The sequence below is a fragment of the Xiphias gladius genome, chromosome 20, assembly GCF_016859285.1.
Source record: "Xiphias gladius isolate SHS-SW01 ecotype Sanya breed wild chromosome 20, ASM1685928v1, whole genome shotgun sequence".
Classification (NCBI taxonomy): Eukaryota; Metazoa; Chordata; class Actinopteri; order Istiophoriformes; family Xiphiidae; genus Xiphias; species Xiphias gladius.
In genome coordinates this window covers 18,081,706-18,107,963 of record NC_053419.1, presented here as the reverse complement: position 1 = coordinate 18,107,963, position 26,258 = coordinate 18,081,706, and the positions used below count along the sequence as shown (strand labels likewise).

The following is a 26,258-nucleotide window of genomic DNA, read 5'->3' as shown; positions in this document are numbered from 1 at the left end:
ATAATGCACTACTGACAAGGTATAATGCACTGAGTCTCCAAAGCGCTTCCTGTTTGGAATAAATACTAGTAGAGTTTCCCCTCCTGTAAAAACATTATTTCTTTTCCACTGTAACGGCAGCTCCCAAACTAAAAAAAAATGTTTTGTTGCTTTGCTCAATTGTTCTGTTGCATGACAGAAGTTTTAAAGCATAATCGAGAGCGTAAACATTCAGAGCTGGATGCACAAGCGGTGCATTCAGCTCTCCCCTTCCCTAACACAAATACTCGCACACTTCCCCAAACACACTAAATAGAAAACAAGACTGGACATTACCACTCACTAACATCCATTCCATACTTACATTAAAAAAAAGTTTGTTCAAAGCTCCCTCTTCATTAAAAAGCAGTGACCAGTAGTAGTTACTGGTGAATAAACAGGGGCTCTGTATGTCAAGCCTGGATTATTCACAGCAGTAGGGTAATTGTTTAGCCAAGCTGAAATAGCAAACTTTACAAGACATTATCAAGTGATTGTTCACCACTGTTTGTCTGTAGTTGCACTTTGTATCAGTAGTATGCTTGCTACTGTAAGTAGATTCAGTAGTATTCGACTCCAGGGTCCATTTCTCTTCACTGCTACATAAGAATCCATCATCAACAGTGCCTAATCAACGTAGGACACACCTATAAATTAAAACATAAAAGCGTGACATGCAGAATAAAAAGCTAAAAAAAAAAAAGAAAAAGAAAAAACAGTGCATTCAGTTGGCAGGCGTTTCATATTCTTGCGCTGCCACAGACTGACATCTCCATTAAAGAGAACATCTGACCCCCATCTCTCTCATGTCAGACACATGATCACATGTCAATCATCTCCAAGTTTATTGGGTCCTGCCCAACAGTAGTAGATAGAACAGCAACTGCAACAAGTGTCCATTTTTCTTTCCCTCCTCCTCTTTCTCACTTCCTCCGTGCACTCCCCGGTCTCTTGACCTGCCAGAGGTGATTGTGGATGGTCAGCGCGTCCACGCTGACCGACACACTCTTGGCGGGGATGACGGTGAACTGCTTGCGGTCCGAGCTGTATTTGTAGAGCTTGTCGATCATCTTCCGGCCGATGGTGCGCGGTCCGGTGCCTGTGAACTTGATGATCTCCTCGGTGTCCGGTGAGAAAGAGTAAATGGCGCGGAACTGGCAACCACCATCGCGGAAGAGGATGATCAGGTGGTTGGACTCACACTTTTCCAGCTCCTGTGAAACAACAGGGCATAATTTCTGCACATGGGAAAACATGAAGAAAAATGTAACGGTGAAAGTAATACATTAAAACAACAAACCTACTGTCTCTACGACTGACACAAAGTTAACTAATAGCTATATACTCTAGGCATAGCTTCTACACACTTCACAGTGAATAATCACCATCACTAATCACAAACAAATTTCAAGTAATCACACTGACCTCCAGAACAACATTTTTCTGGGATTCATTAACCTTTCCCGCCAGGCAGCAGTGAGCGATGGCATTGATGATGATTGGCTTGTTGGACTTGGAGCTCGGTTCCTTGAAGAGTTTAGGACCTTGACAAACAAAAACAAGAGAAATGTAAAAAGTCTGCAAGTGTTTAAAGGAATGGTTTGGAAAATTTGCTTACTTGCTTTCTTTTTAAGAGTTAGACCAGAAGATCAATACCATGCCCATATCTGTACATTAAGTATGGAGTTGGAGCCAGGAGTCAAATAGCTTTAGTGACTTCTTTGGCTGAATCTAAATGTCTTCACCGCTCTTGCAGACTTAACGGGCTGTGTTGAGTGTTGAGCACTGTCCAAATCCATAATTCCTGAATTCCACAATGGGTCTTAAGTGGACTTTTCTACAGCTTTCCAGAGAGTCTGCTTATGGTGCAGACTAGACTGCTGCTACACTAGACCTCACTTGGGAAATGCCCATAATCCATAGTGATATAGATGTGATGATGTAAAAAGATAAAAGTTTAAAAAAAAATTTTTATAATGTATAACAAATTTATCTTTGAAGACATTTGCTTTTTTCATTTTTTTTTGGTATAAGTTTATTGGTGTAATAAGGCTTCATATTGCACGGACAGAATATGAATAGGCTGAATAATTTGAATTTGTTATAATCTGCAAAACTACAGGACAGTGTTGATATAATTTAGTGTTTGGCAAGTCATGTGAATGGTAGGTTTTGCTGCGTGTTCTGGCCAGATCTGAAATGGCAACTATGTAATGCAGCAGATCTGCACATATCCTGCCTAAGTTGCTATTGTCAGTACCGTAAAGAACCGTTCAGGAACATATTCTGAAATTAGCCTGGAAACCCGACCAATCAGCGAGCTCGTGTTTATTCAGGGCTCCCCCAACGGGTCTGGCCCCCCACCCGTTTAGATAGATTTCCATCCATCCTCAGACGGGTCGGGCCAATCACAACCATTTATCTAAAATAGGGAGGGTTTGATACGATGACTGACAGAGGAGCACTGCTGAAGCATTTTCATTAACAACCATGATGGCTGCTGCTGATGTTGAGAGGTCTGTTGAATCTGCTATTGTGACAGTATGAAATGAACAAGAAGGTATATTTTCTCAGAGAAAAGAACAAACAACTTCACTTACAGAGTTTGTTGTTAATAAAGTTGTGTTTGCTGTACTTCCGACAGGATTTGGTAAAGTCTGTTTACATTTTTCTGTTGCTCTGTTCTACGTCATATGTTTTGTTGCTCTGATAGGTTGTAGGTCTATCCACTTGCATCCAGAGGCATTTTGGTCTGTGACCGTTGATAACACCCATTGAAAATCGAAAATGGACTGAGAGGTTCCAGACGAAAAGCTAATTGGCTGATGGCTCTGGCTTCATAATTACTGGGCAGATATGATCAATCGATAATTGTATTGATCTTTTCATTTACCTCTCGGCAAAAAAGCAAATTAGTGCATTTCCCAAAACTGTTTCTTTAAAGCAAATGACAAGATCAAATATATATTTTTATCTTAAGCCTTGGCTTGAACATTTTCTGGACAAATGAATGCTGCGTGATGGTAACAATAATTCAAAAACACTTGCTTGGTATATAAATACACTGTCTTTTTCTGCATTTCCTCTCACCATTGTACTCGGTTGAAGTGATGGAAGAGGCTATGGAGCCATTCTCCCAGTCCCTCTCCATGTTCCTGCTGGATGCCCTGCTCAGCATAGGGAACGACTCCATAGAGCACACAGATCCAGCCCTGAAAGACAAACTTACAGGTCAATGAAATGACTACATGGATACACAAAATGGGTATCACCTCTGGACTTACACACAACATGGGAATTCTCACCTCTGTGACTCTGCCCCTCCAGACATGACACTGTCTGCCTCAGTCGCCAAAGAGAGTGTTGAACCTCGATGACTGCAGCTCAGATCAGCTGAAAATGACAGGGACAGAAGGATTTAGTACCTGTTACTTTATTAATCAAATTAACATGGTTGTTTGCCCAATTCAACCCATGTCCCATGTCCATATGACAAGCAGTAACCCAAATTACTAATGTAGTGTTACCCTGTGATCCAAACAAGGGACTGACATCTACATAAAAGGTAAGACAACGATATGTCAAATAGGTCTAGGTAAGTTTGTCAGAATCGGCTGCTGTAAAAGGACTGATCTTTCTAGTACTGATTCATATCTGACTCCATTATTTTTATGGGATGTGTATGTCTGCTATCACATCATGCAGAGCAGGTTTGAAGTTTCACCTCGCCTGCAGCCTGCTGCTGAGCCCTGGGCTTTGATCAACACAGACACCTTCAGTTGATTACCTGCGCAACACACATGTACCCACTCAGTGCATGACAGCGAATGCACACAAGTGAACTTAACTGAAAATGTGCGCAATCACACAACAGCTTACCAGATTATACAACAAACAAACAAACTTTTCTAAATAAACAATGTGACGAGACAACATGGTGCACTAGACAAAGACAAAAAGACAAAAAATATATTCGTACGTGTGGTGGATCCTTTGGAGAGGCTGATGGACTCTTCGCGGTGCAGTGATTTTGGTCTGTTCCTGCGGGATTTAGTCCTTGGGCGAGGCTTGACAAGACCCTGCTCTTCCATCAGCGCTTGCTGCTTTCTCCGCAGGTATTCCTGCTTAATGAGCTCTCGTCGTGCCTTCTCCTCTTCCTTACGAACACGATCCTCTTCTGCCTTACGCCTTGAAGAAAAGGATGGAGAGTTAACACAAGCAGAACTTTACTGCATTAAAAGAATATATCCTTGCACACACGTGCACCTTAGATATTTCCTTATCCTTATAATTAGCATGTCAGTGTGTTGAAAAGAAAACTTACCTGGCCTCATCACGTTTGAGTTCACTCTCAACTTCTTGTTGTTGTTTGCGTAGTCTCGCCTCTTCAGCTTTGCGCTGCTGTTTGAGGAGGAAGGCAGCACGACGTTTTGCCATTTCATCCTCTGCCTTTTCATCATCCTGGAATTTAAAAAAAAGTGATAATTATTCAGTTTGTAACTATGCTTCTCAGACGGTAATGTTGACAGGCCAAATCTCAAGTTACACATGAAAGCAATGTGAAAATGCAAACATCTGATTTTCACCTTAAAGAAGAAGCCCAACACATTCTTCTGTTCTCTCTCTGCCGTGCAGTCTGTAACATCTGCACTGCCATCCTCTGATGGGTCCTTAAGCTCTGAAAGGTCGACCTCAATCAGCTGACCTTTGACCCTGGGGCTCTCATCTCCACCCGATGCCTCTTTTCCTGAGTTGTCATCTTTGTCCTCTTCTGGTTCTGCAGCCTGTGAGGGAGATATGGTTGCGCTTGGGATGACTGGTGGTTCCTGTGACTGGGATTTTTCTGGGAAGTACCCAGATCCTTCTCCGGTGCCATCATGGACTCTGAAGGTGGTGTTTCTCTGAATGCTTCTCTCTAGACTCGAGCTCTCCAAAACAGCCCCCGTTTCCTTGTCTCCACTAATACTTTCTCTAGGAGAAGGCATGCTCTCTGGGGACTGAGTATTCGACTTGATTGAAGCCATCTTGCTGTTCTCTTTATTCTGTTTTCTGTCAGAGACTTTGGTGCGTTGGCTGGAGCTAAGCTTGGGAGGACGGCGAGCAGGAAAAGAATTGCTGCCACCGATATCTACAAAGTGGACTGCATAAGATCTGGAGTCTGAGGTAGAGGATGTTGTTTGTGTGATGTTGGGGGTTGTGCTAGGGCCTGATTCTACACGTTCTGGAGGTGAGACCACACTCTGCTTCATCAGCAGGTCTTGCTGTAAGGAGAGCTGCATCATCTGCTGCTGAATGGAACTAATAGCTTCATTGAGGAGATCTATGGAGCGGGAACACTCATTTAAGCCAGGTTCAGCCCCATTATCTTGAGACTGGGTGTTCAATCTGTTGTATCTGTTCATCTGTCCTCCCTCTGGCTGACGCGCCTTCGCCTGAACCTTCAGAGCATCAAGACAGGAGTCATCCCTGCAGGACTGGGTCTTCACTTTATGCCTATCAGTAGCTGTTAGTTCTGAGGATTCCTCGGAGTGTTTCAGGGGTAGAGGAAGTGTGTCGCTCTTTCCTCCACCCTTCTTGACGATGTTCAAGAACGCAGCTTTCCCTAGCTTTAGTCTCTGCCGTGCTGATAGTGTCTCCACCTTTTTCTTTTGATATTCTATTGCACGTCTTTGCTCTTCTAGCTGCATGTGAAGTTGCAGCAGCTCTGAAGGCACTACTGGGGGACTCCCCATCATATTATTCCCCAACACAGAACCAGGCTCCTTCCCTAGCAAACTGGAGGTGCAGTCACTCCTCAGTTGCCAGGGAGGACAGGGAGCAATCTCAGAGCCATCTGGTGTGGTCTTCTGGGAACTGCTAGTACTTGAAAATCCGTCACGGAGGCCAAGTTTAAGGAGCTTTCTCTCTGCAAAGCTGGTCATCTTGACACTGGCGCTGCCTGAAGCACTGCAGCTGCTTGCCCAGGATATGGTACTGAGGCAAGGGCTTGAGCATCCACTGCCGTCTTCCTTATCGTCCCGCTCACTCACCTTCAAGTCTTCTCTCAGCTTGGCTGACTCACCCTCTCCCTCGCCAAATTCAAACACCTCTCCCTCCTCCAAGCATTTCCCCTTGCCTCTCTTCCCTAATTCTCTAGTCAGCTCAATCTGATCATCGTCCTCATCATCTTCCTCAAGGTCTGCAATGTCTGAGTCAGAGTCATGCCCTGCCTCCAGCACAGTGAAGAAAGGACTGTGGCGGTCTGGCTCTCCTGACAAATGAAGGAAAAAGCCTTGGGACTGTTTCTTTCCAGACGGAGAGAGGCCTATCGACCCCTCTGTGGGTGGCCTGAGAGAGCTGGGCACTGATTCCGCATCGGGTATGGGCATAAAGATACTTCTATTTGACTCATGTGCTATGGCTTTCCTCTGTGAGGTGCTCGGGACATTGGTGGCTGCTTTCTTAGCAGCTACTGCTGCTCTACAGCGACTCTCACCGCTTTCCTCCTGCTTGTTCAGACTGATGCTCTTCTCTTTGGCTGGCTTAGGGATGGCTGGCATCAAAGGCTCAAGATAGTAGCTGTCTGCCAGACGGTCCAGGGTAAAGGGACTCGTGTCAAGGCGAGGAGAGCAACGAGTAATAGAACCCCTTGAGGTGGATGCTATACTCTGGATTTCCAGCTCATCCTGTTCCATGTCACTCCCATGTGGATGTCGAGAAAATGCATAAGGGTGGATAACAGCAACCAGTTCCTCCTCTTCTATTTCCTCCTCTTCATCTTCTATGCGCATGTGACTAAGCAGGCTTTGACCACTGAGTCTGTGTTGAGGCAGATGGGGACCTGACGCCAGCATGTGTTTGGGGGTAATACTCATGATGTTGGAGGCCAAGCTGTCCTTGCTTATGGATCGAGCAAGGCTGATGCTGTCCACATCGTCGTCCATGGGAAAATGCAGGGCATAGGACATCGGCTGGGATAAAGGCCTGGACAGCGACAGAGGGGAGGAATATACTTTAGATGAGCTAAATCTAATGAATCATGGAACAACAAATTGTCCGTTATATCCGTGTGTGCTGCTACATTAATCTGAGTAACGGTAGTCAGTACAGAAATTTTAAAGGGCTGTAATCATACTGCTCACCTTGGTCTCCTTTCTGGCCAGGCCAGTACTGAGCCCTGGTGCTGCCCATCTGCACGTGTCAGAGAGTTTGACCTATTTCTCAAGTCTGTACAACGAAAATATGATCCAAATTAGAAAAAGGACTTCTTAAAACATGCAACATTACTAACGGATTATTTCAACACGCTGAACTCGGAAAACACAATAATAAAACTGACTCCAAAAAAATCGCATATGAATATACATTCTAAACATTACAGTTAAATGCCTGAATTAACAACTTGTTAGAAGTGAACATAAAAATAAGGAAAGATACAAGAAAACACCTTGTGTACATTTACATGACCTTCAAAGAACAATTACAATGTTTTTCCTGCTCTCTATCTTTCTTCTCCAATTTCTCTGTTTGAAGAACTTTCTTTGTGATTTTAGGGATCAAGCGTCGCACCAGAGCCTGAGTAAATATTTATTTATGTTACCTGAAGTGCTCTCCTCAAGCACCTTCTGTTGTCTCTGTCTCAAGGGGAGTAAAGATTGAGATGGGCTTGACGAGCTTGGTTTAGTGCTATAAGAGAAAGACAGAGATCTGAGTTTTAAAGTTAAATCTGGTTTGAATTTAGGTCCCGAAATTTTTGAAAAATGTTTTATTTGTGAGAGCCTATCTAAAAACCATCACCATCATCATCACCATTGGAAGTGTGTATCCAAAGTAATACTAATGAATTCTGATTTTATAATTAAAATATATGGGAAAATGCTACCATATGTGCAGAGGCATTTATAGTATTACACTTGCAGTGCTGTGGTAATGTACTGTACTAAAATTGGTCTAAAAGGTAGAAAGTTACCAGGATTTTTCTTCAGATTTAAATGTACATCACACATACTGTAGATGTTGTTACCTGTGACTTTTACCATATTAACTAGTGTATGAGTAGTAGGAATGCATTTTATAATTCCCTTAAGCTACAAATGTGCAATCGGACAGATGCGTACAGGAAGAACAAATTTATATTTAGGCATGAGGTCTTTCTCAGAACTCTAATGTGAAAAACAACTACAGTACCTAAGTACAGTGGGTTGAAAGTAAAAGTTTCTCTGTGTGATGTTACTGGAAACACAGTTACTATACAATACCTGAGGTCAGGGCTTGGGGGCGTGGTCAAGACATCAGCAGAGTTTGATGACGTTAGGAAACTACGTTTCGTGACATTGGAGATGGGTACATGGGATCGAGAACCTTTAGGCTGCAGCAGCAATCTCACTAGAATTTTAGAAGGGATGTCAAACCATTACAAGAGACCCCATTATTTTAGAAAAAGCCACAAGCAGTTCAATAAATGACAAAAGAGTAGAGTGTGTTATACCATCTCTGATTTCCTGAAGATCCCTGGGCTGCACAAAGTCTGGCTTTACACTCTCAAACCACCAGAAAAGCTCCGCAATGAAGACCATCACATTATTCTGCAAGACACAGTGATCAGGAACAAGTTCAAAAGGATTATATAACAATGTAATTGGAGCCTGTTTTTAAAGTATTTTCAGTGGTTAATGTATTTTTGGACTTGCCTTCAGTACCGGTGGAGAATACAGCATGTCCTCGGGCTTCAGGTAAAAGCATTTGTTCAGGTACTCATTAGAAAACTCCTTCAGTAGCTGGATGTTGTACACGCTGTCTGCTATGGAGGGAACCTCCTTCAGACAGATATCTGCACAGAACAGGACAACAGCGGTCAATACTATCAGACTAATACTGCTAATACTACAATAATTAAGTAGTAGATCAAGATCTTTTTTTTTTAACCTATTTCTCACAAAAGACCTTAAAGGAATAAGTCCCCCTGCCCCCCAGTCTTTAAGCTAAACTGAGCCAACAGTGTCCTGGCTCGAGCTTCATATTTTGTGTCAAGACATGAGTATACCAATGAGAGTGGTATCGATCCTCGCATTTAACTCCCGGCAAGAAATCATATAAGCATGTTTCCCAAAATGTCAGACTGTTCTTTTAAAGACTCATGTAACCTTAGGCAAGAGAGCGGTGGAATCGTAGCAACCGGCTACTATCTTTCTTCGGTGTATTTAGTGGTCCAGTGTTACCGTACCTTCCAGTCTAATGAGTTCTGGGCAATAGAAGTGGATCACAGCCAGCAAAGCCGTTCCGTCACACACATCCTTCAGCAAGTCATCCAACAAGGGGAAGTGCTGAAGTGTCCGACCTGACAGGTGATCTCTGCGGTAACGCACCTACACGGCAAGAGAGGGCTGAAGTTTAGATAAAGTATACAAATTTATCTGATCAGAACACTGACTCACATGCTCACTTGTCACTCACAAACACACTATTTCTCATATTATTTTTGATTGAAAATCACTTTCCATATAGTTTATAATTCTCCAGGTCCCTTCAACACAAAGGTATAGAGCTATCTTCAAATGATACCTAGTTCTTGATTATATTTATTTATTTGTATCATATAAGGTCAGATGTAGCTTTGAAAAGTCTGATGTCTCGTGGTACTTTTCATGTGGTACATTAATAGTGTTTGTGTCTTTACTCAACTGCCAACAATGTTATTCATTGTCGAGTATAATAATTTAACTAATGCCGGGTTCAGACTACTCAGTATTTTTGTCTGATAAGTCGGTTACTGTGTCAGACTGGGTGATTATAGAGTCATTAATCCTTGTCGTGACATGACAGACTACACGTTGGTCAGGAAGTAGGTGCCAGAGATCGATTTTAGCGAACAGCAATATCAAGAAGCATTGGCATCCAAAGCAGTTTGACACTGGCTGTTGTGTTTGGAAAAGCCTAAAAAAAAGAACGAAACGTCAAAACAGACAGGGGTGTTGTTGCCACAGCTACATGAACCTCTCCTTTGTTGACCAGCTCCACCTAGCAGCACCAACAAGATCATTCCTCTTTCGTTTCACCACGTTTTCAAGTAGGTCATAAGATTCTTACATGCCGGTCTTTTTGTCGGGACAGCAAGAAGTGCCCCAGTTGTGGTGTTTTTGTTGTCCATTATGACACACTATACGGGATGAAATGATCAATTGTCGCGCCCCAATGCCCATTATTTGGCATGAGCCTGATGCTATTATCGGACTGATATTGTGTAGTCTGGACCCGATATAAGACTAAGGTGGGTTTGGTAGTTGGTGCATGTGATAAATGATTTTAAAAAAGGGGAAAACAGTAAAGGTCAGGGTGAAATAAAGTAAAGGGTCAATGGTGAGTACATTACCACGCGAGAGAACTCCACAGGCTCCAATAAGCAACGGGTCAGAGCATGCAATATATCGGGCTGGTGAGGGAAGAAAGAAATGTTTGGGAGAAAGTTAATGAAATGAGGCAAGTCGTGACTGCATGAGTGAACTTGAGGCCATTCAAACACTGGGCTCCACACATGTTGCTTTATGGTGCCTGGTAGTTCACTTAAACTTCTCCGGATGACAACAAAAGAGACAGTGTAGAAAGGTACAGTGGATTATGGATGTTTTGGGGGAGGGAAGGTGATGGGTGCAAAAGCTGAGCTGAAAATTGAAGGAATTACTAAAAGGGTTTCATGCAAGGTAAAAGCAAATGTGCAGAGAGAGAAGAAAAAAAAGTGTTATGAAATTGCTGTTACTTAATTTGCCACCAAGAGGCACTGTGTCATCTTCAATGTCCACATCACTGTATTTCTACATCAGTGTATTCTCTGTGAAATTGGTTTTTAATTCATATCTGGCTTTTCGCTGTGTATCCCATTAGCTATTATTTTTGGCTTGGCTCCTCATTGCGCATTCACACATACAAACACACACACACACACGTCAAACAGACACACACTCACACACACACACACACACACACACGTCAAACAGACACACACACGCCCACACAGGAGATTGCTAGCGGTTGCACTTACAGGTACAAGCTTCCAGTACCATTTGGAGGGAGACTAGTATCCAAGAGGCACGAAGGGATGGGATTTGGGGGGAGACACAAAGAGGAAGAGCAGCAGACAAGTCATGCGTCAGATACAGTGACAAGGAATCAGATTATCCCGTTACCATGGAGACAGATCTGATCTTAAAGACAACTGGAAAGTGTTAGGCAGAGAGAATCAAGCATATCTAGTTTTACAGAGAACAGGCAAATGAGGACAAAACAGATGGAACTACTTTGCATATTATAATTAAAGGTTCAATAAGTACGATTCCAATTTGTGTTGTCACATCATTTCAGACTAATTCAACTCTATTACTCGCTGACAGACACGGTGCTTACACTTGTCTTTTACCAATATGGCTTTTCTGACTGGTTGATAGGAACCAAGCCGAGTCAGCATAGTGCAGAGGTTTTCAAACTGGGAGGAATCTGAACAGAGAAACATGATACACATATTTTTAGATTCAGCGTGACTTGCATTTCCCAAGGATATCATTATTTCCAATTCATTGTGAATAAATGTCCATAAATCCACTTGGAAATCGTAGAAAAAAGACCTTCATCCAGAAATTGCCTAAGAATCAACCCCCTTTTAAGTTTTCTTCAGTCTCAAGAAAACCAGTGATAGTTATATATCCATGGCTAATTGCAAACAGGAACAGCTAGTTGCTAATTTGGCATACTTTTAATGGTGTAAATTTGCCAAAATATATACAAAATTGGGCAAAAAACACAGCGCTCAAGTTGTAGCCCACAGCTTAACTAACTGATTCCATGGCAACATTATACTTCATTATACTTCCTGTTTACATCCCACAAACCCCTCAAATTAATCCAAAACCTACAGCATGACTATCCCCTAAATCAAAGTAAGACAAACAATCAAAAAAGGAGATACAAAATCCATACTTGACTTTGAAAACCCCTGAGATACGTTGTCCACACTTGAAACACAAAACTTGAAACATGTATGAATCTGTGATCAGAAGGTGATTTCAGGTGCTCATCAGATCATAATGCAAGCAAGATCTGATGACAAGACCTACACACCTGACAGCTAATGCACCCAGTGAGTACGAAATGCTCGTGTATAAAATCACAGCCGGACGGACAATAGACAAAGGCAACAACATTACTAAAGAAAGACACTATTCAACGAAGAGGAAGCATTTTTCCTGAAACAGTGAGAGAAAGAGACTACGTGACCAACAAAGAGTGTGAGACAAGGGGAATAAAACAAAAGAGACACACAGGGTGTTACCTTCTGGTGACTGGACGACTCCAGCAGATGTTGCTTCATTTTCAGCTCTTTTTCTGTGATATCCCGCATCTTGATGTTCACCTGAAGTTGCAAAGCTACTGTAAGTCAACAAATAAGGAAGAATGAACAAATCCAAACATTAACACCAATGTTTGGTTGCTACCTTGTTGATCCAAAAGACCATCGAGTCTTCCAGGTCAAAAGGCAGCTCCTTGGAGGCACTGAAGTTGGAAAAGCGCTTGACGCTGGACACAACCTTCTCTACGCTGATCATCTCCACTGTATAGGCCATCATCAGGGAGTCGATGAGGTGGATGTGGGAGCTCTGGAGGAACACGGATTTTGAGTTATCTAGCACCAGAAACATAATTTTGTATTTGGCAGGCATGACATTAAAATTACATTTCTTGCTCCATGTCATGGAGCAACACGTCCATTAGGAAGTGTCTCTAGTATGTACTCTGTAAATCTGTATTAGAATCACAGGTCTGTTTATAATATACAGTTGATTATACTGCATAAAATGATTGTACTGCATTATCAGTGTAGTGCATACTCTAGAGTCGCCATGGAAACAGGGTAGAGCTTATAGACTGAAACATGCAGAGGTCTAATAGCAAAATCCTTACCAGCCTACACATTAGGCAATTTAGGTAAATAATCAATTATTTATATTCTCTCAGAAGCCCAGTGATTACAGGCATTGATCTGAGAGTATGTAAGAGTAGGAAAAACTTCACTGAGCTTGAGGTAAAAGGATTTGGGTTCCTTAAACCCATACTACCAGGAGATATCTAACCAAATTTTGATGTCAAGTATTACCACTGGTGCTAACTTTCATTTTGCTGTAAGTCTGGTAGATTGGATTTCTTTTAACTTAAAAAGTTTTTTTCCTTATAATGGAAATGATGGCCATCACCAGCATTTCAACAACTCTTTCTCAAACACTTTGAAAGATGACAGTTGGATAGAAAGCTGATTAATAGGTGTCGAAGAACCTTTTACATGTGACGATGGCCTCAGAGTCTTTTCAGTGTCTCCACTCGAGCTTAATAGGAATCCATGTATCCAGGAGCAAAAATTACATTCATATATCGACTATTTTATATCTCTAATGAAAACAGCATGAACCACTGCTTCTCAGCCAGCTTGTTGCGTTTTGTCTTTTCACACCTGTGGGATATGACTAATACCTCAGGAGAGTGGGCTCATGTGTATATGAATAATCAAGCCTTTGGTTCATTTTGCTTTATGAATATTTTAGTTACACACTCTAAAACCTGCAAAACAGTCACATCCACTGGTGCATGATTTATTCCAATACTCCTGGCACGCATTTGGGTCAGGAAAGCAGAGTCACATTAGCCTGTAACCAGATGGTAAGCGTGGGTTGCCAATGCTGTACTACTGCTAAACATTTCATTTATAGAAAAGTGAAAAAGTTTTATATTTTGTGACTAACTTATTACCTAATTATTCATAAAGCAGTATGAATTGATTTTTTGGCCACTTGGAGGCAGCAGAATAAGTGTGAACACAACGCTGACATATTACCACCTTAAACAGTGACATCAGCATTTATGTGGAGTGTTGTGTCTAATCACCTGATGAATGTGAGTCCAATATTCACTCTCCTTTTAGCTCTTTTTCACTGAAAACAAATGGATCCTACATCTGGAAATGGGCTTAATGAGAGCGGTGAGAATTAACCCAATGGTACAGATGTGGCCGGAAAAACCAAAACAATGAGTTAAAACACACTAAAATGCTCTTTTGTTCTTTTTGAGAGGGGGAACTACAGAGGCAGGTGATAAAGATCTGTGGTGTTCGTTCTTGCAAGAAACAGCTTTCACTTTACACATAGTCATCTCATCTATTGTTAATATGAAAATATTGATTACTGTGGCTTTAACTTCAATGTAACCACTGTAGAGGGCTTTGTTCTTTGTCGCATGTTTGACCCTCCCTAACCTCATCATTGCAAACATTAGCTTGAAAAATGTAATTAGAAGTGTGATAACATACCTTAGAAATGCAACAGAAGAAAAATAAAATCTGTGAATGCCTAATTTACTACTTCACACTGTTAGAAGAACAGTTTCGTCTTTTTAGATACAAAATGGCTACAAACAACATAGCATCTGTTATTGTTCGCACAATGTTCAAAACACAAAGGCTTTTAAAAACCACAGACAATTATGTGAATACAACGAGTTGATCTATTAAGGATTTCGGGGGAGTGTTTGAAAGCAAGTGTGCACAGAGACAGGCGATGATCTGTTGTTTCCCGTCAGAAGGCCCGGTGATTACAGTTATTCTCTGAGAGTATGTGAGAGTAGGTAAAACGTCGGTGAGCTTGTGGTAAGATGATTTGGGTTCCTTAAACCCACAACAGGAGATATCTAACCAACTTTTGATGTAAAGTATTACCACTGATGCTAATTTTCTGAATCAGATCGGAAACACTTGCCCCCTCCCTTATTAGCACCACTGATGTGTCTTTGATCGAGGCCTTTAATCCCCAGATGCTCCATTGGAGCCGCTCATTGGCCAGTAGGTCAGACGGTGTTTGTGCTAGCAGATTTCAGGTATGAATGTACATAACTGCATATGCAAAACCATCATACCTACAGTATCAACTAGTACCCTTTTACTGTATAAACACTGGCCAACAGATTACAGACTCCATTTCCTAGGCAAATGTGTAATGCAGTAACTTATTTGCTTATATTCTTGTGAGTTCTTAAGTTATGCAATATCGATATATAACTAGACAAAAGGTTAAGATACCAACCATTTTTATTGGGGCCGAGCTGAGGTCCAGATCAGAAACTGGTGTGTTGTCCGTCTCCAGGACATAGATGCCTTTCCTGGACAGGGCGTGGATGACAGACTGGTGGCTTTGGAGCGAGGCAGCCAGCTCAGCGTGCAGGATGAGCCCACACACCCGGCAGTAGAGCTCTCCAGACAGCAGCAGGCGGATGATGGGGGGCTTGATGTGTTCCTGCTCATACTGGTCAGTATAGAAAGGGTCTCGCAGGTCTGCAGGGATGTTGTCTGGAAAGGGGAACGATGATAAACACACACGTTTTATTGAATTAATGGCTACTTGATGAGACATTTTGGGTTAGCCAGTGAGTTTTTTTAACCCGTTATATTTGTATAAAGCCACAAATCACACCATGGATCCACACTCCGACTATTTTTGTGCTGACACGTGTCCACCAATGCGTTGCGCTGTTACATAACAGAGAAGCTCACAGGACATAGACTTTGAAGGTATTAGACTGTCTAAGAAGAAACCCGTGCAAGAGGAGAGCATTGAGACAAAATCAGTGGCTAAATAGCGTACCAGGTAGTAACGCTGAAGGCTGATAGGTGGACCAGAAAGTTAAAGTCAATGAGCTAACAGGACTTAGTGGTGATACTTAAGCTGATGGTGTTGTCCCAGCCAGCCTGGTGTTTTCCTGTTCATGGACACAGACATGGTGCAGCTATTTTTATATGAGTTGGACATGTTAATCCAGAGTTAAGGCCTCAAGCACTTACGAAATTTAGTTTCCAGCGCTTTCTGGGTAGACTTAGACAGGAGGAAACAGAGACTTTTGAACGATAGAGTTAGCAAGTGGCATGGTTATGCATAGGATGAGGAACAAAAGAAAAAAAAAAAAAGGTGAGAAATTTAAATTAAAATGGGGTTCAGTATTATTTCTAAAATGAGGGATTAATATTACCTAAATGAATTGTTTAACAAAAAATACCTCTGTTAAAGGAAGATTTGTCTTATTTTACAACCTGGGTCTTATTTCGGTTCTTCTGTCTATCACACCAGTAAGTTACGATAACATTATACTTTCCAGATAAATTGTAGCAATATAGGATAATGCCTGATTAGTCAACATGCCCTAAAGGAGTAGTTCGATATGCTGGGTCATATGCTTATGCATTGTCTTGCAGAGTTAGATGATAAGATCGATACCACTCCCGTATCTGTCCATTTGATATTAAACCGGACCCGGGAGACAGTTAGCAGGGCTTAGCGCAAAGACTGGAAACAAGGGGGAGACAGCTGAGCTGGCCCTGTCCAATGGTCACCAAATTCAGCTGCCTGTACCTCTAAAGTTCAATAATTAACATGCTGTACATTTTGTTTTTAAATGTAGTTTGAAAAAATGAAGAGTGAAATGAAAACTTGGGGTTTTGTGCGGAGTCTCTACTGGTTTCCTTGCCTCATCAAGGTGAGGATAAGGCTCTTGAATCTCAGGACAAAGAAGCAGTTTAAACCTAATTAGTGTCCTTCAGCGGTGCTTAAACAGATTTTTTTTTTTTTTTTTTAACTTTTGGACAGAACCAGGCTCGCTGTTTACCCTTGTTTATGCTAAGCTAAGCTAAGGTCCTCCTGGCTCTGTCTCCATAGTTAATGCACAGACACGTGAATGGTATCGATCTCATCTCATCTCTCAGCAGAAAGTGAATAAGCATATTTCTCAAAATGTGACAGCAGAGTATCCCTCATAGGCAGCGAGATCATTTTAAACATCCATTAGACTGTGCTGAGCTGCTTTCTTAACTACCATACAAACTGAAACTGCACACACAGTTTTATAATGCAATGAAAGATCATAATGATTCTTTTGTTTTACATTCACCTTTGGTTTCACTATCAAATTACTAGTTTAGGGAATTGTTTAGTCTCTGTCTGATCATCTGGTACTGTTGTAATGCCGTCTGTTTAAGTCACAAGTTTCCAGATTTCAGCAATGACAATGATGGATGAAAAGATATTTCAAATGATAATAAAAGAGACCAAAACAAGGAAAATAAGAAAAGAGGATAAACAATCATACTTGCATCAATATTTAACCACCTTTAAGGCATCAAAGCAAAGTTATTCATAACAGCTTTCATCATTTTGATTCACATTAGAGGCCAGGCTGACTGATATAAACAGATAAGACATCCAGAAGTGGAAAAAACAAACACACACACCCAGCAGGTTCAGATTAGGACAACAGCACACTGTGAAAACCTCAGGTGTGTCCTTCACAACAGACCGCTCGCTCGGCACTGTCTACCCACAGTATCTATCCCCCTCTCTGCTGCTGCGTAGTGCTTCCACATGTGCATAAGAATCCCAGATCATGTGAGCAAATACTTATTATACACCCCTCCACTTCTGTCCTGATCTGTCTCATTCGTGTTTCTCTCAACAAACGCAAGTCTTGGGAGTCCTCCTCCACCCCCTTTTGCAAGCACACCTCTCTTTACCCTGCCCCTTCCTCAGCCTCAGCTGTCTCTGAATGCCCCCTCATCCTCCCCTGGTTGCCGTGGAGATGGTGATGGGGAATGCCAGCATGGCCGGAGGTGGGGGGCTGGGTAGCTGTCCCTTCTCATCACCAAGGCCTGCCCATTGGATCGTTTTATGGTGCCTGACATCAGGAGGTGTGTGTGTGTTTGTGTGTGGCTCGGAGAACTGGAGGGGGGAGCAAGAGCTCCTCTCTAATCCTAGTTGCTAATACTCCTTAGATATTTATTGTCCACCTGAGCCAAGCGTTAAAGCCAACCCTGGTGTGCATGTGGGAAATCAAGAGGGGGGGGGGGTGCAAGGAAAGCCTTTGTTCGTATTCTTTCAGACACAAGGTCAGATTGATCAGCAGAGATCTTGCTGAAATTGAGGGAAGGTCTGTCAGACTCTGGGCTCTGCAGGGGAAAGCCACAACTATTCCCCTCCAATAAGAAGGCTTAATGGAGAATCCCCCAGAAGACAGTATATTGTGAAAACACAGCCTTTAAGCCGACGCACCCTGTAGATACACTTGGAAGTCTGACCCTGCAGAAAAAATCAAAAAGCTGGAACCAGTCTCTTCAAGTTCTTCAGTATAATAGCGTTGTCTGGCCCTTGAGTTAGTTACTACCTCAGTTATTTCTCGTCTGCTTTTATCCACCGATACTTACATTAAAGAAATATTTTCAATAATTTTTCAATATGTTTTCGCACTCATCATGTAGTGTGTTCATGCTTGATGCAATGGCACTGGCACTTCGTTGCACGATGTGATACAATTACAAATATCAGTCAACACCATTTTGAGGACATCTGCAGTTCTGAAAAATTATTATTGCAATTATTGTTTTCATCCCACAATATAATTAAAGCCAATATAAGCTAAGTGTAGATATATCTGTATCGGTGTATACTGTATGTCGGCTGATAGGTAACAAGAAATTGCAGTACAGACTTTCCAAAGATATGGTTGAGATAGTTTAGAAATAGTGTCTCCATTACATAGTTTGTGCACCTGAGAAGTATAAATTTCCTGCTCAGTACATATCTTGGTCACAATTATTCAATAACCATGTTTAAGGGATCCTTATTCAAAATGTTTGTTTATTTTATGTGTTCGTGTAACACAATACCGATGACTAATATATCAATCCAGTGCTGGATGAGCTATACAATATAACACACAACCTTACATTCTCTGTTAAAATACAGTAAATAAATAAGAAATGCATTTTATGTTTTGTCTGTGCTGCAGCGTTGGGGCTAACTGACAAGTCACAGTCTGATAAAACAAATTGTCTAGTCACGCATGTAAAAAAAGAAAATACAGAAAACACTAAAACTGTCAAATTTGATCAAAAACCCAAAGGAAAACATGATTTAGGAGCTCTACCCACTTTCATAATCTGCTCCTCGTCAAATGTTCATTTCATCCGCTAAAAGTATTATTTAGGTCTGCAATTTAGTTGAGTTTAGTTAGTTTAGTAAAGGTGTGCAAAATGAAAAACAGTCATGGTAATGCAGTTCGACATTTATTTGCATCAATACGTCTTTGTAATATTTTAATGTTTTGTTTTTTTTTTATTGAAAATTTTTCAAATGCAAACCTGAAAATATGAGAAAATATTTTGCATCCCGTCAGAATTTTGTAGGATTAAAATAAAGAGAGAGCCGATGCTTTTATGTTCTGGTAATAACATTTAGAAAACATTGCAATGCTTCCCCAAATGCCATTAGTAAAACTGTCATGAGGTTGAACAAACAGGCTGTGTTGAACAAAGACTCAAGCCTTCAGGTCCAATCCCATTAAACACTTAAACATGTGACTGGCTGTGCTGACTTTCACACCAGAACACACAGACAACACAGTCCTCCCAGCACTGCTGTGTGTGTGTGTGTGTGTGTGTGTGTGTTGGTTTGCAGTCTAATCCAGTGAGAGTGTTTTGGTTCTTCTGCCCGCCACACTAACAATAAAATAACCAGGGGTAGTACAACAGAAAACAAACGCGAAGACAGTTTGTACTTCAACATGAGATACTGTTTCAAACCGTCTCAACTATAACATATTCAGAAGTTCCAGATAGTTGGCAGTCCTACAGTATCAAAGCCTGTTAACCACAAAAATGTAGTTCCTGCCCAAAGCTAAATTCCATATCGACCTTGGCACTGCATCACTGTGATTTAAACACTGAGTGAGCCGGCATTAGCGAGTAAGATGTGAGAGATCGAATCCTCAAAACAAACAGCTGAGGGGCATCTCGAAGTTACCAGGCCTTGAGGCTGACTAGGATGCACCAGACTCCGTCGATACTCCATATCAGTATGGGCGTTGATATCAGCCTTACTAAGTGGTAATGGGTATCGGGCGAGAAGATGCAGTTTCTTTGTCACGGTCATAATAAAATTTAGTGTTTCCGCTATCAGTTACATTCATTCAATCATGGTGGGCCGTCAGGTCTTTTTGAAATCCCCGGCTTCGTGTTAACTCACATAAAAATGATACCAATACGTTTTCTGCATTGAACTATACAGGTTTTAAATGTTCGGAAAAGATGGACCGGAGCGATCTGTTTATCAACAGTTACCCTGAGCTGAGGTATCGAAATTGGCACTGGGAGAGAAAAGCTGGATCTACAGCTGAGAAAATCAATCGTCAGAACATGAGTCAGCAATTATTTTGATAACAGACAAACTGTTTCAGTCGTTTTTCAAGCAAAAATAGCAAAATTCTCTCGTTGAAGTTTCTCAAACGTGAGGATTTGCTTGTTTTTTCTGTCTCATGTGATACCGAGCATAGTATCATTTGGTTTTTGAGCCATACAAGCGATATGAGAATTTGACCTTAGGAAGTGGGAAGGTGTGTTTTTTTCAGTATTTTTTGATATTTCATCACAAAAATAATCGACAGATTAACCAAGAATGATAATAATCATTAGTTGCAGCCCTACTTGGTTGGGTGCAACCCTGCTGACCAGCAATGAGTAGACACGGTAACCTCAAAGATGCATAATTTCAGGGAATCACAACATTACGGCTGAAATGATTAGTCCTTCAACGGAGGGTTAATCGGGAACTATCTTGATAATCAATTAATGGTGTAAGTCATTTTTCAATTGTGACGATTTGCTGCTTTCTTTTGTCTTATGTGATCCTAAACTAAATCTCTTTAGGTTTTGGACTGTTGGTTGTACAAAACCAGCGGTATGCGGGCGCCATTTTAGGCTTAGAAAAATTGCGATGGACATTTTGAGCTATTCTCTTACATTTTCTTGACCAATCAAGAGAGCAATTGGCAGATTATTTGATACTGAAAATATCTGCTAGATGCAGCCCTAAACAACATTAAGCTTAGCAGGCGAAAAGTCTGACTTTTATCAGTGGCACCACCAAATGAAATCGGGGCGAATGTTAGACTGTGAATAAATGGGAAGAGTGTGAAACGGGAAAGACTGAATGACGGTTCATTTGATTCAGTGCGGAGAAGAACTACAGAAGTTTAATAAAAGATTCTAGTACACTTAAGTGAAAATTTATGATGTTAACTGTTCATTATATTTGAGCTGGTACCTGCTTTAATTTGAAAAACTAAGCTACAGTTGAAATGTGCAAAACTACATATACTGTTTCATCTCTATTGTATGAACTTGTGAAAATTATAATAATTACATTCTGAGTAAAAAAAGAAGGAGTTAAGATAGTTTCCTCTCCTGTTGAAAGGGCTCCTTAGTGTGCCTGGCACACTGACGTCAGGAGGAGCCAATCAGATTAAGGGAAGCAGGAAGCTCGATGGAGGGAAGGGTAATGGTTCGGTGTTTATTATGGGCATCTGATCTCTGCCCTAGAACAACACAGCGTTGGGTAACAGAGAGGTAAAGCTTTAACCAGCAAGACAGAGCTCATGATATTTACAACGTTGGTCGTAGATGTCAGATTTTTTATTTTCGGGGAAAGTTGTATCTTGTATCTATTCAGTATTCTTCGTTTTCATTTTTGTCTCTTGACTCAGCTGCTATATACCTCGCCACGCATCAGAAGCTTTGAATCTTAGCGTTCCGTTCCTGTCTCCGAGTCAATTTACTGAGTCATCGCCTGCAACACGGGAGATGGCACTGCAGCGAAGGAAACACTTAAACTACAGTATCAGTGTCTGACTCATAAAACAGATAGATGACAAAGATGTTTCCTTAACTGAATGACTGTCTCTCTTTGTCTCCTTCCAAATGCCTCATTGTCATACTGATAATAAAATCACAGAGACTTGCAGGCCTGCATGAACGGCACAGCTGACCTCTGGCTCGCACTCCCCAAAGAGCAGTCTTTGAGTGACACAAAAACCCACATTCAAAGAGTGATTTCCAGACATTCACTTACAGTCTGGCAATCTAGAGCAATCATTTTTAAGGTTTTAATAGACCTCATCGGAGCTGGCAAGGCTAGTGACCTGTGTCTAAAAGACTGATCGGGAGATGTCGACTTAGGTCACCACTCACACACACGAAGGTCTGGACTGCTGCTGTGCTGTCAATGTAAAACCCCTCTTCCTCCGTAGCTTTGGTTACATTTTTGTCAGTAAACAGGACCAGGCAACAATGCAGATTACACTCTGAATGATGCTCAGAAACTTTCAGAATACCTATAAATCCATCGTTGTAAACAGGAAGGCTGTCAACACATTAAATGACAACTTACAATGTAGCTACAGTGTGTGCTTATTGTCTTTTTGGATCAAATGCTGATATAAACCATATAATGACAACATTGTTTCAAAATCCCTTTATGCATAGTTGCATTTAGTTGCATTTGCGTTAAAAGAAAGACCGCTGCATTGACTCTTGATAAAATAAAATATTAACTTTCAGGAGAGAAGAGCAGCGGCACGATTTCGCAGAGCACATGGCACATATTGAATGAGTGTTGCTGTTGTGCGGGTATTCACTAACTAAACTGATCCTGAGGCGAGATGTGGAAAGATGTGGGTGGCTTACGGAAACCGCGAATTGGCGGAATCAGCTAGTAATACCGCTACTCCACTACACAGCTAATCAGTTAAACTGCTACCAACTATTTTCACAACTCATTCATCTATTAATTGGGCTTCAAACGCCTTTTTTTTCGGTCCGACCAAATATATCCAGCTGACAATCACATACGACAAAGAAAAGCAGTGAAACCTCACCTTTGAGAAACTCGTACTGGGGTAATGTATGGCATTTGTGGTTGAAGAGAAAGTTAAATGATACATTTTTTTCCCCCCCAAGTAGTTGTTGATTAATTTTCTCAACTGACTAATCATTAATCTACAAATAGTTTTGGGCGTAAGTGCAATCACAACGACCCCAGTTTGTTTCGGGTCAAATCCCCAGTCCTCTCGCACCAGACTAACTTTCTGAATCTCTGCTGTAAACAAAACATAAACATATAAACACATGCACATGAACATATAGTGATAACGCCATTTCTCCATCCCCTCATGCACAGTTCTAGTCAGTGCGTTTTACTGCATTGTGTATTGTATATATCCATATTTTTAATTAATACCAAACTATGTGATAGGCCTATAATATTTCAGCAAATAATATGAGTACTGCAATAAACTGTCAGAGCTCTGTTGTTAAAAAAGAACTCGGTCGGTTAATCGATGAGTCAGTCGACAGCAAAATTAAACAGAAAATTAAACAGCGACTATTTTGATAATCGAACGATCATTTTCAGATCGATATGACAAACATCCTCCAGTTCCAGCCTCTCGAGTGTGAGAATTTGATGCCTTTTCTTTGTAATAAACAAAAATAAACCGACTATCTTCGATTTCTGGACCGTAGGTCATACGAAACAAGATGCGAAATACATCTCCCGGGCTGTGGGAAATGATAACAGGTGTTTGTTCACTATTTTCTGTAACTGTGACCGACCAGACGATTGATTAATTAAATAAAACAAGAAAATAATCAGCAGATTAATCAATAATGGAAATGACAATTAGTTGCAGCCCTAACTGTGTCCTTAGCTTAACATATTAGCCTCATAAAGGTGTGCTGTTTTTGTTTCCAGGCTTAACTGACAGGATTTATATCTAGCAAACGTATCGTGCACCTGCAGCACAGGGTCTATGCTGCATAAATACCGTTCGGCTTTAACGTGTGCAGCTGCCCAATATAGTTCAGTCCATGCACAGTTCGAGCCTCACCTTCACCATAGGCTTTGGCGAACAACCAGCGGAGGTTGGCGTCTATTTTGGCCCTTGCAGAGTCGTAGAGCTCCAGCGGCACGACCTGCGCCTCCGTGACCCCTGCTCCTCCTCCTCCTCCTCCTGCATCATCATCACCATCATCATCATCGGCCGCCGCCGCCGCCGCCGCCGCCGCGGCTCTCCTCCAGGTGCTGTCCCTGCCAGCACTCACCTCCGCGTCCATCCTGCACGCAGAGACACGGGAGCGTTATTGTCAGTCGCGGCTCGACTGCATTACATCATCGCCAGTACAAACAACAACCAGGGCCTGGCTCCCTGACAGCACCTGCTCTGGCGATGAGGCGCTCGCCCCGTCTAACCTGCTGTGGCTGCTGTAGGTGTCTCTACTGTCAATCGCGCTTCGCCCTCTGCGACCACACACATGCACCTTTAAATCCCACCCGAACACCGGTCGTTTGCATTCTGCTTCAGCCGACGATCAGCTGATCCACGCGTTGTGTTGGTCTGCACTCTTCTGCGTAGACGAGAGCCCCTCTGGGTTGATCAGCTACTAAACACCAAGAACAGCTCACGTCTACGCTACGTGCAGTTTGCGATTCTCGAGCCTGGTCCGGTCCAGGCAGGACAGGGTGACCAATGAATGACCTCGCCCAGCACCGATGAATTCGCCGCACTCCGGGCTGGCTCGCCAGACAGGGCGCGTACACACCTCGAAACGAAAGCCGATAAAAAAAAACGTGACAAAGACCCACCTCTAAGAGCGCATTGAGTCCTCGCCACAGCTTCGAGGCGACGGCGCTGTTAAAACACCGACATGCTGGCCTGCCGTCGGCCGGCGGCGAAATAACGGGGAGGACTCCTCCCTGGCCAGCGACGCAAATCTCCGGCCTCTCGGGATAAAGCTGCGGCCGGCGGCCGACGGTCGTTAATCCAGCAATGGAAAAAATATATATATATATATGACCGGCGACCATGCGGAAGGCGTCTTTCGAAGAGATTACGAAGGTCCAAACGCCGGGTGCTGCCGTCGCCTCCGACGGGGGAGGACGCGCAGACGGTCTAACGGGAAGCCCTGTTGTCGGAGCCTGTCTCTATGGGGACGGGCGTTATCGTCAGCGAGCTCGGCTGCAGTGCGCGCGTGTCACCTGCCGAGGGCGCCGTAGGCCTGTGCGAGCGGAGCGGGGAGGACCGGGGGGGGCCCCGGGATCGACCGGCTGCGGTGCGATGCTGCATCTGCGCCGTAAACACCGGCTTACAGGGACGACGCCGTGCTGCTAAAGTTAGCTGGGGGACTCGGCACCAGAGGCGGATTTTAAAAGTACACGTCGACCAGAAACAAAGCGGCGCGGGGCAAGACATCCTGGCCCCTTTCTGTCCTTCAGAAAGACCTTTCATAGACACCACATGTCCCGTAAAGCAGGCACCTGCGCCGAAACGTCACTTTAAGTGAAAGCAGGAAGGTTTTATCAGCGAAATGCACCGAGACAGTAAATGCGAGCACCTGACACTGGTCCGTGCTTGTCCCTAAAAAAAAAAAAAATGTGTAAAAATAACGTAAATGCTGCAAGAATTTCAAATGTTTTGAATGTCAAATCTCAAGTTGTGGAGTAGCTAGTAAGTATAGTTTTCAGATGAATGGAGTTAAAAGTACAGCACAGTGCCTCAAATTTCCCAGTCTACTACCACAGACCAGAATACTGAACACGGCCCTGCAGAGTCCTCTGTCCAGCACCACGGACAGCGGTCCAGTGAGGCCCCCAGCTTTGATTCCGATCAATCAATCAATAACTAACAGGGGTCTCATCTTTGAAAAAAGGGAGAACGCTGCTTTGTGTGAGTTATAGAGCTTTTTCCATGGTGGAGGTGTGCGGAGGGCCTCCCTAAATTCCTGCGCCCCGAGTACGAGGGCACAGGATGCCTCCGACCACGCTCGCCGCCACCGAAGGCCTCCCTTGCCGGGAAATCACGGTGACTATCCATTCTGACTGGATAAAAAAAAAAGTTGGCCGCAAAGCAGTGGACTTAATCTACGGCACGTTTAAGTGATAGATGAGTCAGATCTGCTCCCGGTGATGCCGCCGATCACTGCTGTCACTTCTCCTGGTCAAATGGCACACGTAGCCCAGATTCCTGTGAGGTTCATGCAGAGGTGGCTCAAATGCTATCTGTCAAGAAGAGAGGCGACAAAGGGACTTTGGTTTCTTTCTCAGTGTGACAGAGAGTTGCTCTGAATAGATTTTAAGTGTGGTTCCAATGAAACTTCGGCCGTGTACCAACAGGTTCTTCGTATTCAAATCAGGATCCCAGATCAGCCCAGATCAGTCTAAACCGGCTATTTTGTCTTTTTTCCAAAGATCTGGCACACATCATTAGAGCCACTAAATATTTAATTTAGCAGATAGATTATCTTGGCCAAAGCATAACATAAATTGCCTTTCTGGTAAACCGCCTATGTTTTTTTTATGGTG

The 26,258-nt window shown here is 42.5% G+C and overlaps 1 protein-coding gene across 1 annotated transcript; it reads right to left on the bottom strand.

Annotated features, from left to right (window-relative positions):
* Window positions 1-906: 906 nt before the first annotated feature.
* Window positions 907-24,013, bottom strand: camsap1a (calmodulin regulated spectrin-associated protein 1a). Its single transcript, XM_040157470.1, has 18 exons — window positions 23,788-24,013; window positions 15,111-15,373; window positions 12,480-12,641; window positions 12,317-12,397; window positions 9,221-9,362; window positions 8,688-8,827; window positions 8,486-8,582; window positions 8,256-8,382; window positions 7,598-7,683; window positions 7,140-7,224; window positions 4,605-6,981; window positions 4,343-4,479; window positions 3,998-4,206; window positions 3,743-3,805; window positions 3,324-3,411; window positions 3,109-3,230; window positions 1,444-1,562; window positions 907-1,232 (listed from the first exon to the last, which is right to left on the bottom strand). The coding sequence occupies exons 1-18, from the start codon at window positions 24,011-24,013 to the stop codon at window positions 942-944; spliced, it is 4,815 nt and encodes a 1,604-aa protein (XP_040013404.1). The 3' UTR covers window positions 907-941.
* Between the last annotated feature and the right edge of the window lie 2,245 nt (window positions 24,014-26,258).